Source organism: Setaria italica, chromosome III, assembly GCF_000263155.2.
Source record: "Setaria italica strain Yugu1 chromosome III, Setaria_italica_v2.0, whole genome shotgun sequence".
In the NCBI taxonomy this organism is placed as follows: domain Eukaryota; kingdom Viridiplantae; phylum Streptophyta; class Magnoliopsida; order Poales; family Poaceae; genus Setaria; species Setaria italica.
Window position 1 is genome coordinate 49,987,772 of NC_028452.1, and position 11,416 is coordinate 49,999,187.

General features: G+C 45.0%; 2 protein-coding genes and 1 pseudogene across 2 annotated transcripts; 2 read left to right on the top strand and 1 right to left on the bottom strand.

Annotated features, from left to right (window-relative positions):
- The first annotated feature begins 2,331 nt into the window (after positions 1 to 2,331).
- LOC101758777 (disease resistance protein RGA2) lies at positions 2,332 to 6,887 on the top strand. Its single transcript, XM_022825327.1, has 2 exons — positions 2,332 to 3,159; positions 3,515 to 6,887. Exons 1-2 carry the CDS (start codon positions 2,363 to 2,365, stop codon positions 6,885 to 6,887), a joined length of 4,170 nt encoding a protein of 1,389 aa, XP_022681062.1. The 5' UTR covers positions 2,332 to 2,362.
- A 314-nt stretch (positions 6,888 to 7,201) lies between these two features.
- On the top strand, positions 7,202 to 10,175 carry LOC105914041 (annotated as a pseudogene).
- Positions 10,176 to 10,438: 263 nt separating this feature from the next.
- On the bottom strand, positions 10,439 to 11,127 carry LOC105914042 (thylakoid lumenal 16.5 kDa protein, chloroplastic-like). The gene is made up of 3 exons (XM_012844624.1): positions 11,113 to 11,127; positions 10,647 to 10,986; positions 10,439 to 10,497 (listed from the first exon to the last, which is right to left on the bottom strand). Exons 1-3 carry the CDS (start codon positions 11,125 to 11,127, stop codon positions 10,439 to 10,441), a joined length of 414 nt encoding a protein of 137 aa, XP_012700078.1.
- Between the last annotated feature and the right edge of the window lie 289 nt (positions 11,128 to 11,416).

Genomic DNA, 11,416 nt, shown 5'->3' on the forward strand with positions numbered 1-11,416 from the left:
TTATAAGTATTTTGTAATATGGGTAATCTAATAAAATCACCGTTTGTGTTCAAAAAATATATATAGTCGACTTGTCGATCAGTATCTCCATGTTATCTTGTCAGTTGGCTCTGAACGTCCAAAAAGAATGCCAATTGGTGAGCTACTGAGGTCAATTATAACCTGTGAGACCCATTGGTACGTCAGTGAAATCACTAAACTGCTTTGACTAGGTAAAAAGGGTTAATTTGTCTAGTTTTAAGAGATGTGAGATGCGTGTTGTCTAGTATTCGAGCTCAAGGTTTTTCTTACTCATCCCTTCCTTCCTCCTCTGAACCTCTCATCCGAGCCCAATCTCTCGCATGGCGCCCGACCCCTCTTAAGCCCCCTTTGGAACATAGGATTTATGTAGAAATTTTGTAGGATTTGAATCCTATAGGAATTTTTCCTATGTGTCCCTTTGGAACAAAGGATTGGCCAACCTTTTAATCCTTCCAAATTCCTCTGGAATGGCTCAGTCCATAAGAATTTTGCAGGAAATCTAACATGAGGTCTAACCTCTTGGAAACTTTTCTTTGTGTCTATCTCTCCCTTCTCATTTGTTTGTTTTTCCTACGTTTCATCTAAATACACAATTGCAAACTTTCCTACATTCTCAATCCCTGTAGAATTGGAAATGTCATGTAACTTCGTTCCTACATTTTTCCTATTCCTATGTTTTGAGATTTCTTTCAAGAGGTCCTTAGCTTTCTGTTTTATTTGTTATCATGACTGAGGCTATGTTTTGAGATTTTTGTTGTTGATCGATGCATAGCCAAGGCCCGGACTAACCATCCAGCTGGGGTAGCCAGATGCAAAACCTGTGTTGACTAGCTAATTACTCTAGTAGTCCTCCGTACTCCATTAGCACACTGATGTTAATTACTAATCAATGGATTAATTTGATTCCAATTACCGCGCCAGTTCATCCTTGAGAGCCAAGCTCATGTCGGCATGATACTACCACCTGACGATGCTTTCGATGATATTACTAAATCTAAAGCCGTAAAGATGCTTTCGATGATGCTTTAAGGCGATTGGTATATAATAGTTCACCTGGAAAGCCGTAATACAAAATAATATCATCACGGCTTTCGATGCAACCAATAAATTAGAATACTTAGCAAAGTTTCAGAGGGGGGCGCTGCTGAAGCAACTCAAGGGCTGCAGATAATATTTCCTCAGCTTGAAAAGTTATCAATCGAAACGTTAGAAGACTTAGATAGTTTTAAGAGCTTGGGGATGACGGAAGATCAGAGATTCCCTGACCTTGAGACTCTGTGTGTTGAGAAATGTCCCAAGTTGACAATTCAACCGGGGTGATAGAAGCACCAAAGCTGGTGTATTACAAATAATAAATGGCAGCCAACTGACAGCAATAATAGTCCCTACAGTTATTAATCATCACGGCTTTCCATAGATCATCTATATGTCCCCGTCGCGGTTTGGTGAGCGCGGAGTCAGCAAAGCGCGTGAGACCAGAGCAGGTCAATAAATTAAGCGCCCCAAGAAGGTCAGTGCTTGGCGTTGGTCTCCATTTACCTCCAAACGCTTCCGCAGACCATCCTCTTCTCCACTCCAAAGTGTCTTCTCATTTCTCAGCGTGTGTTCTCGTGAGCTCTGACTGCTCCAATGGCCGAGCTTGTGGGCAGCATGGTGGTCGGGCCACTGCTGTCCCTGGTGAAGGAGAAGGCGTCCAGCTACCTCCTTGACCAGTACAAGGTCATGGAGGGCATGGAGGAGCAGCATGAGAACCTCAAGGTCATGCTGCCGGCCATCCTGTAGAATGCACATGGAAAGCCGTGATGATATTATTTTGTATTACGGCTTTCGATGCAACCAATAAATTAAAGGTCTGTTTAGCTCACCCGTCACATCGAATATTTGATACTAATTAGGAGTATTAAACATAGGCTAATTACAAAACTAATTGCACAGATGGAGTCTAATTCGCGAGATGAATCTATTAAACCTAATTAGTCCATGATTTGATAATGTGGTGCTACAGTAACCATTTACTAATGATGGATTAATTAGGCTTAATAGATTCGTCTCGCGAATTACACTCCATCTGTGCAATTAGTTTTTTAATTAGCTCATGCTTAGTCCTCCTAACTAGCATCCGAACATTCGATGTGACACTGCTAAAGTTTAGCACATAGTATCTGTCGTTAAATTAAGCGCCCCAAGAAACAGGTTTATCAAAAAAAAAAATTAAGCGCCCCAAGAAGGTCAGTGCTTGGCGTTGGTCTCCATTTACCTCCAAAGCGCTTCCGCAGACCATCCTCTTCTCCACTCCAAAGTGTGTTCTCATTTCTCAGCGTGTGCTCCTCTGACTGCTCTAATGGCCGAGCTTGTGGGCAGCATGGTGGTCGGGCCACTGCTGTCCCTGGTGAAGGAGAAGGCGTCCAGCTACCTCCTTGACCAGTACAAGGTCATGGAGGGCATGGAGGAGCAGCATGAGAACCTCAAGGTCATGCTGCCGGCCATCCTGGAAAGGATCACTGCCGCAGAGAAGCAGGCAACCTCCAGAGAAGCAATCAGACCCTGGCTTCAGAAGCTTAAGGTGGCGGCATACGAGGCCATCCAAGTCTTCGATGAATTCAACTATGAGGCCCTCCGTCGTCAAGCCAAGAAAGAGGGGCGCTACATCAAGCTCGGGATGGGCAACCGCATCATGTTCCGTCGCAGGATGGGCAACAAGCTTTGCAAGATTGTGCGCGATATTGAGGCCCTTGTGAAGCAGATGCGCGACTTTCGGTTCGACAAACAGCCACAAGCGCAGGTTCAGATAAATTATCTGCGTGAGAATGACTCCACCATGGTTGATCCAGAGATTGTCAGCAGATCCAGAGATGAAGAGAAGCAAAAGATTGTTAGAATGTTGGTCAAAGAACAAGCTAACAATAAGGATCCGATGGTCGTTCCCATTGTGGGGATGGGTGGGTTGGGCAAGACCACCCTAGCTCAGCTCATCTTTAATGACCCTGAAGTGAAGAAGCATTTCCACCAACTAATGAAGTGGGTCTGCGTGTCAGATGATTTCGATGTTTGTAACCTTGCCAACAAGATCTGCAACGCTTCTGAGAGCAACCTGGAGAATGCCTTGCAGAACCTTCAGAGAGAACTCGCTGGAAAGAGGTACTTTTAGAATTTAATTTGATGTTGATTCACTCATCTCAAACACGCACACTGGTTTTTTTTCCCTCACACATGCTCAAAATATGTGCATTGCCCTTGAGAATAACACGTAATTGAAAAGAACAAGTAAAGCACATGCAAACTACATACACAAAATTCAACTTCAAACTTAGATCAAGAAGACAACAACGCCTCACCACTAGCAAATTGCCCTCTTGGATATGCACGGAACTTGCACATCTCACATACCATTTACGCTTCCTCTGGTGGCATTCACATAACTTAAGAAAAAGACGTACACAAATAGAAACGTACACAAATAGAAACGCACTAATGGCATGATTATTTGTAACAGGTACCTTCTTGTATTGGACGACGTCTGGAATAAGGATGATAACAAGTGGAACAAGCTGAATGCCTGTCTTAAACATGGTGATGTTGGTAGCGCCATACTAACGACAACACGTGATAAAGAAATAGCTCAACTCATGAGTACAGGTGAAGAACATGGCATTGCACGTTTGGACAATAAATTCATCAAGGAAATTATTGAGGCTAAAGCATTCATTTCGCAAGAGAGAAAACCAACTGATTTAGCTGGCTTGGTTGATGACGTTGTTGAGAGATGTGCAGGGTCTCCATTGGCAGCCAAGGCACTAGGATCTGTACTACGTGGCAAGACAAGCACGGAAGAATGGAAGGCTGTGATTAGCAAAAGCATCGCCCATAACAAGGATGATCGAATCCTGCCTATTCTCAAGCTCAGTTACGATGACCTGCCATCACACATGAAGCAGTGTTTTGCTTTCTGTGCTGTGTTTCCCAAGGACCATGAGATTGACGTGGAAAGGCTGATCCAACTATGGATGGCAAATGACTTTATTCCCGAGCAAAAAGATGTTCGTCATGAAACAATTGGTAAACAGATTTTCAGTGAGCTGGTCTCAAGGTCATTCTTTGAAGATGTGAAGCAAGTCAAAGGGACAAGATATGGTTTCGTGTATTGGTATTTGTCTACAAGTACATGTAAAATCCATGATCTTATGCACGATGTGGCACTATCTGTCATGGGCAAAGAAGTTGCTACCATAACTGAGAAGCCAAAGCAGAGTGATGAGTTTCTTCAGAACACTTGTCGTCATATATTGTTATCATGTGACGAGCCAGAGGCCGTTTTGAATGATTCTCTGAATATAAGGTCGCCAGCTATACAAACACTACTACTTGGGGAAGATTTCTTGCCGACATATATTTTTTTGAAGGATCCGCGCATAAAATCCCTGCAGCATCTCGCAAAATACAGCTCTCTGCGTGCATTGAGACTTTGGCAGACTAAGAGCACAATCCTACTGAAACCAAAGCAGCTACATCTCTTGAGGTATCTTGATATCTCGTTTAGTGATATAGTGGCACTTCCGGAAGATATCAGCATTTTGTACAATCTGCAAACGCTGAATATTTCTAACTGTTGGAAACTTGGTCGACTTCCAAAGGGAATAAAGTACATGACTGCCCTCCGTCACCTCTACACTCACGGATGTGAGGAGTTGAAGCGCATGCCACCAGAGGTTGGACATCTCACTTCCCTGCAAACACTTACAGATTTTGTAGTGGGTACAGGCCCTGATTGCAGTAGTATTGCAGAGCTGCAGCATTTAAACAACCTTGGTGGTCCACTACTGCTTAGTCAACTCGAAAATGTGACAAAAGCAGCAGATGCAAAACAGGCCAGTCTTGGAAATAAAAAGGAGATCAGGGAATTGTCATTAAGCTGGACAGGTAGTGAGGAGGAGAAACAACATTGTCATAAGGTGCTGGAGGGTCTCGAAGCTCCTCCTGGACTAGAGGCTCTGAGGATACAGCATTACCAAGGAACCAGTTTCCCAACATGGATGGGTACGCTGCCAAAAATGGTGGAGCTTCGTCTTTTTGACTGTAACAAGTCCAATAAGCTTCCTCCACTTGGGAGTGTAGCAGCTCTACAAGTTCTTCATTTGAAAAGATTGAAAAAACTGGAAAGCTTGTGCAGTGGTGGTACATTCTTTCACTTTCCTAATCTGAAGGAGCTTACGCTGGAAGACCTGCCGGAATTTGATAGATGGTGTGAAGTAAACTGGGTCCAAGGAGAACAGATAATGTTTCCTCAACTTGAGAAATTGTTTATTACAAATTGTGGAAAGGTTACAGCATTACCAGGGCCAGCACTTCTCGGAGGATCGTGCTGTGGAGATTCCAAGGAGCAAGACGAGAGGAAGCTTTGGTCGGCATTTCCAGTCCTGAAGGTACTCAAATTACAATGCTTAGCAAAGTTTCAGAGGTGGGGGGGCGCTGCTGAAGCAACTCAAGGGCAGCAGATAATATTTCCTCAGCTTGAAAAGTTATCAATCAAAAAGTGCCCCGAACTGGCAGCATTACCATCAGCTACATCTCAGGGAGTATCATTTGACCATAGTGATGTTACAGCATGGTCAGCATTTCCAAACTTAAAGAAGCTCTTGTTAGAAGACTTAGAAAGTTTTAAGAGCTTGGGGATGACGGAAGCAACTCATGGTGAACAGCAGAGATTCTCTGACCTTGAGACTCTGGGTGTTAAGAAATGTCCGAAGTTGACAATTCAACCGGGGGTGATAGAAGCACCAAAGCTCGGTGTATTAGAAATAAATGGCAGCCAACTGACAGCAATAATAGTGCCTACAGTTATTAACTCATTGTCCGAACTGGTGTTATCAGTCGAAGACACAGAAACTACTTTACCAACTGTGCATGGTGCCTTTGAGCTGGTGGACGCCAGTAATAAATACCCTCTGACACATCTGGAGCTAAGCGGCTGCAACTTTCTGTTCCCCTCAAGTCCACTGGCACTATGGGCATGTTTTGTCCAGCTGCAAGATTTGAAAATTGAGAAGATCAACCATGCGCTTGTCTACTGGCCAGAAAAAGAGTTCCAGAGCTTGGTATCCTTGCGGCACCTTACCATTTGGAAGTGCAGTGGTCTGATTGGGTACGTGAAAGCCGCTCCTAGCCAACCAATATCAGAAAGGAGCCAAGTTCTCCCCCGTCTCGAGTCTCTACGCATACGGGATTGTGAAAGTCTGGTAGAGGTCTTCAACGTCCCCGCATCTCTCAAGACGATGGATTTGCACGACTGCCCTAAGCTTAAGTCCATATTCGGAGAGCTACAGGACGAGCCAACATTCAATCAAGGGCCCAGCGCTGCACCGAAGCTGTCATCATCGGCCTGGGATCACTTACTTCCATGTCTTGAATCTCTAAATATACGGCAGTGCGAAAGCTTGTCAGAGGTTCTCAACCTTCCCCCATCCCTCAGGGAAATAGATATTTGGGAATGCCCAGAGTTGAGATCAGTCGAATGTTGCTTGGGAGAGTTTGCAACCCTGGAACGCCTCGTTCTTAGTGAATGCAAAAGCCTGGCATCCTTGCCCGATGGGCCACAAGCATACTCATCTCTCCGTCATCTTCAAATTACATCATGTCCAGGTATACAATCGCTTCCTTCATCCCTGAAGAAGAGACTGGACAACCTCATTGATAAATATTTGGATGCTCGTTACGAAGGTACCCATCAAACTCATTTGTCGTTTCACCATCAAATGCATAAATCTGCTCATGTGTATTTTCCTCTTCAACCTGAGACCCCGCATTCTATAAATATATATATACCAGTCGCCTTAAAGCATCCATGCAGTAGTTTGGATGATATGGTGTGATTATTTTTACATTAGAGAAAGGTATTTGCGTCTATAGACTATAGCTAGGTGTGAACTGTGCCCAGAAATTATTGACAAGGAATAGTGGAAAGAACTCAGCAATCACTAAAAAAACATGAAGAGTGTCCCACAAAGTTACTTTTTCATGCAGTTGTCATGGTGGCTTGCTGGTTTCAGCACTTGCACAATACGAAATTTAAAAAATCCAAGTGATCCCTCCACACTTGGACAATTAAGAACACGACTATAGATTGTTTTCAATTTGCATTGAACTGATATTTTTCTATTTCCCTAATGTTACACATCAAATAGAGATGCCAAGTTGCCAATGCAACGAAGGTTTTTACTTGTCAATTTAATTGAATTTTGCTGTCTAAAGGACAAAATGTGGATTAAATAAAGAGCTCTTTTACGGTGCACAATACTACCACGTGGTAGTATAGATTATAAGTACTTTTTTAGCATGGGCAAAATTGTAATTAGCACGCATATATTATTTGGAGATTTTTTTCCGCGAGCCCTTCTCCCCACGCGCCGCCAGTCCCCCACGTCCGCGCCTGGGCGCACCCGCGCCCCCGGAACCCTCGGCGGCCGATGCTGACACTGACGACTTCCTGCCGGCTGAGGCTGCGCGTGGCGGTGACGTGCTGTTTGAGCTTCACTCCCACTCAAACCACAGTGACGGCTTCCTCTCCCCCACCGCGCTCGTCGAGCGCGCCCACCGCAATGGGGTAAGTGGATGAATCCTAAATGGCCTCTAGTCCGTTTGCCTGCTAGGTGTTTGAGGAAATGCTTGTGACGTTTGTTCGGCGGCGTTGTACTGTGCTTTGTGGAATTCGACTTCGATGGCCTCATCGTCTTTAGCTGTGGTGCTTAACCGAGCATTGCGTTTGTTGTACCTGCCAGTGTGCCGTGTGCGTAGCTGTTCCCCGTCTTATAGGACTGTTCCCCGTCTTAGTATCTGGATGAAAGTGCTGTACTGGTGACTACAGTATCTAACAGGGAAGCAGTTTCCTTGGATGTTTCAACTCCCCTCTGATGATCGGTTTGTTTAAATTTGAATGAAGCTGTCATCTTCTGGCACGCATTGGTTAGTTCAGACGGTGTATTGCTTAGCTAATTGCTGCTGAAAAAAATGATTGAGATGCACTAGTGCCTGTTTCCCCTTGAAATGTTTTATGGATTATATACCATAACCTACCTCCTAAAGTTTCGGTATGGTTGTGTGCTGTTTAAAAGTTATATATTGATGGGCACATATTACAAATCTTGGAGTGTCTAAACTATATATGTTTGTGGCGTAGGTGAAAGTTCTTTCCCTAACAGATCACGACACTATGGCTGGCATACCAGAAGCTGTTTCAGCAGCTTCCAAGTTCGGCATTAGAATAATTCCTGGAGTTGAAATCAGTGCGCTGTATAATCCAAGGTAAGTGCCCTTTAGCTTTTAGAGAAGAGAGCTTTCTGTGTTTTGAATAAAAATCATCAATTGCATGCAGCTTAATGAATCAAGCATCCTATTGTTGCGGACTCTCATAAATAGATCTGCAATATTGTTTTAATGCTCCATTGCCTGTCTAATAAAATGATACTGTAAACAACATTTAAGCAGTTGTATTATGACTAGGGATATTTCATATGATGATTCATTATATTATGAATTTCATTTTCTATAAGGGAAGGTGCCGGTGCTGGTGAGCCTGTTCATATCCTTGCATACTATGGTACATGCGGTCCATCAAGATATGATGAGTTGTACAGCATGCTATTGAACATCAGAGATGGGAGATACTTACGTGCAAAGAATATGCTGGCAAAGCTAAATAGACTCAAGGTGACGATAAAGTGGGAGCATATAACTAAAATTGCTGGTGAGGGAGTGGCAACTGGTCGATTGCATGTAGCAAGATCTTTGTGTTAATAATAGGGCCTGTGTTTTTTGCAGAGGAAGTGAACCATTTGCTGAGACTGTTGTGCAGTCAATTAGTCGTACTGGGGGTATATCTGCACTCGCTCATCCTTGGACCTTGGTCATTGAAGAACCCTGATGCAGTAATCAGGTCTTTAGGTGCTGGCCTTAATGGTATGGAGGTCTACAGAAGTGATGGAAAGGTTGATGGTATGTGTGCTACACACTTACACTTTATGCACTATGACTTGAAATAGAACAGAGGACTCCGGTAGTCCTGTCATGCGCTAAAATCTTCCCAGAAGAGTGCGGTGTTCCCATCGCCCAACTGTACCCGGATGGAAATTTGGAAGATTTTACGAAGGGTATGGTCGTTGTCCACCGTATTGGCTAGGTGCTTCCATGGTCGTTGTTCGTCAGTCCTCTTGAACCACAACCAGCGCAATCGGAGGGCCAGCGATGCAATTTTGAGGTTCTGAATTCCTAGACCACCAAAGAGTTTAGGGCGGCATGCAAGTGGCCAGGCCACTGCACATTGCCCTCCATTGGCTGCCTGCTTACCTGCCCACAGAAAACCCTTTCTAAGTTTGTCGATTTCATGAAATACCCAGGCCGGTATATCAAGGGAGATTAGGTTGTAGGTGCAGGTCGCGGTCAGAACTGATTGAACCACTGTTAGTCTCCCCGCCTTGTTCATGAGTTGAGCTTTCCAACTCGGGATTTTGCTGGCCACCTTGTCGATCAAGGGTTGGAAGTGGGATTTCCTCAGTCTTCGAACCGATAGGGGCATGCCAAGGTACTGTATTGGGAACTCTACCACTTGGGCAGGGAAGATGCTACTAATTCTCGCGATTTGCTGATCATTGCAAGCAATTGGGGCGATGGAGCACTTCTGTAAGTTGGTGTGCAACCCAGATGCGTTACCAAAGAAGTCGAGAATCCCCTTGAGGGCAATCAAATCCTGGGCCACCGGCTTAGCAAAAATGATCACGTCGTCAGCATACAAAGAGCATTGGTGACATATGGCACTATCAGCCGGGTGGGAGAGGACTCCCAGTTCCGTAGCCCTCTGAGAAGCCGGTGCATCACTTCCATAATGAGGATAAAAAGCATTGGCGATAGTGGATCGCCCTGCCGCAGCCCTCTTGCGTTGCGTATTGACCGACCTGGGGAGCCATTTAGCAGCACTCTGGTGGTGGCAGTGGAAATGAGCACGGAGATCCAATCCCTCCACTTAATCCCAAAGCCTCTCGCTTGTAGAACTTGCAGTAGAAAAGGCCAACAGACGGTGTCAAAGGTCTTTGAGATGTCAAGCTTGATTAGGAGGCTGGGCTTGTGTTTCCGGTGTAGGGTTTTCGCAGCTAGCTCCACAAACTTAAAATTATCATGGATTGACCGTCGCTTCACGAACGTGCTCTGGTTAATGTCCACAAGGTTGTGCAGCTCCTGAACAAGCCAGTTGGCAAGCAGCTTTGCAACTAGCTTCGCGAAGCTGTGCACAAGGCTGATGGGTCTGAAATCAGTCGGGGACACAGCGTCTTGCCGTTTCGGTAGCAGAGTGATTAGGGAGCAATTCAGGCGGCCAAATTGGCGCATGCACCGTGGTAGAGCGCGTCAAAACATGCAAGAACATCTCTTTTGATCACCGGCCAGGTTGCTTTGTAGAATTGCTCAACTTGTAGATGAGGTCCTGCAAGTACCCTGTGGTTTGTAGTCAAACTACAGCATTACTGCTATTGCAAAGATTAGGAGATTTTATCTCTCTTTTTCTAGGAATTTTTTTTAAATAAACTGCATGAGAAGAAGTGCAAGTAAATTCACGGAAAATGTAAATTCACTGACTGACCGACCAGTCTCGGTGCCTGAGGCGCTGATGATCCCTTGCTTCTCCAGGCGCTTCTTCCTGTCCTCCTTGATGCGCTCCAGCAGCTCGATGTCGTCGTCCTCCTCGAGCACAAGGGCCCGCGCGGGGCGGTCGGCAGCGAACGGGGAGAACGACGCCGCCAGGGCGGCGAGCACGCATGACGCCAGGCCGCTCTGTCGGCCGACGACGGCGGCGGCCTCACGCCGGTCCTGGCCTCCGTTGCTGCTGACGCCTCTGAACTTGGCCCAGCATGCTGCCGCTGGGGGATGGTGCTGCGCTGGCAGCTCCTGCACCGCAGCCGCCGCCGCCCGTTGCAACCCTAGCGACTGATTGTAAATGAAGAACCATAGCGACCAATTGGAAATGAGAAGATGAATAAAAGGAAAGGAGATGATAATGAAGAAAGATTTGATATATTGTAACAATGCTAATTTTCATCTTTCCAATCATACCCATATACTACCCATACTACTCATGCATATTATTACCTATACTTCAACTTAAAATTCTAGTAGTATACAATTAATTTGAACTGTCGGATCCTTACATACGAGTCCTTTTCAACAATAGTATAGGGTAGTATTATACACCACAAAAGAGCTCTAAATAAAAGGTCCCAGGAGCCTACTGTGTGGTACCTTTCTTTTAATGGTTTTTTTGCTAACTTCACGCCTTTGGATGCACAAAAATGTACTATTTCTGTTTTTGTTTCAGAAAGAACTGGAGTTTTTCTCTTTCCAATTCGGTAGTTGTATA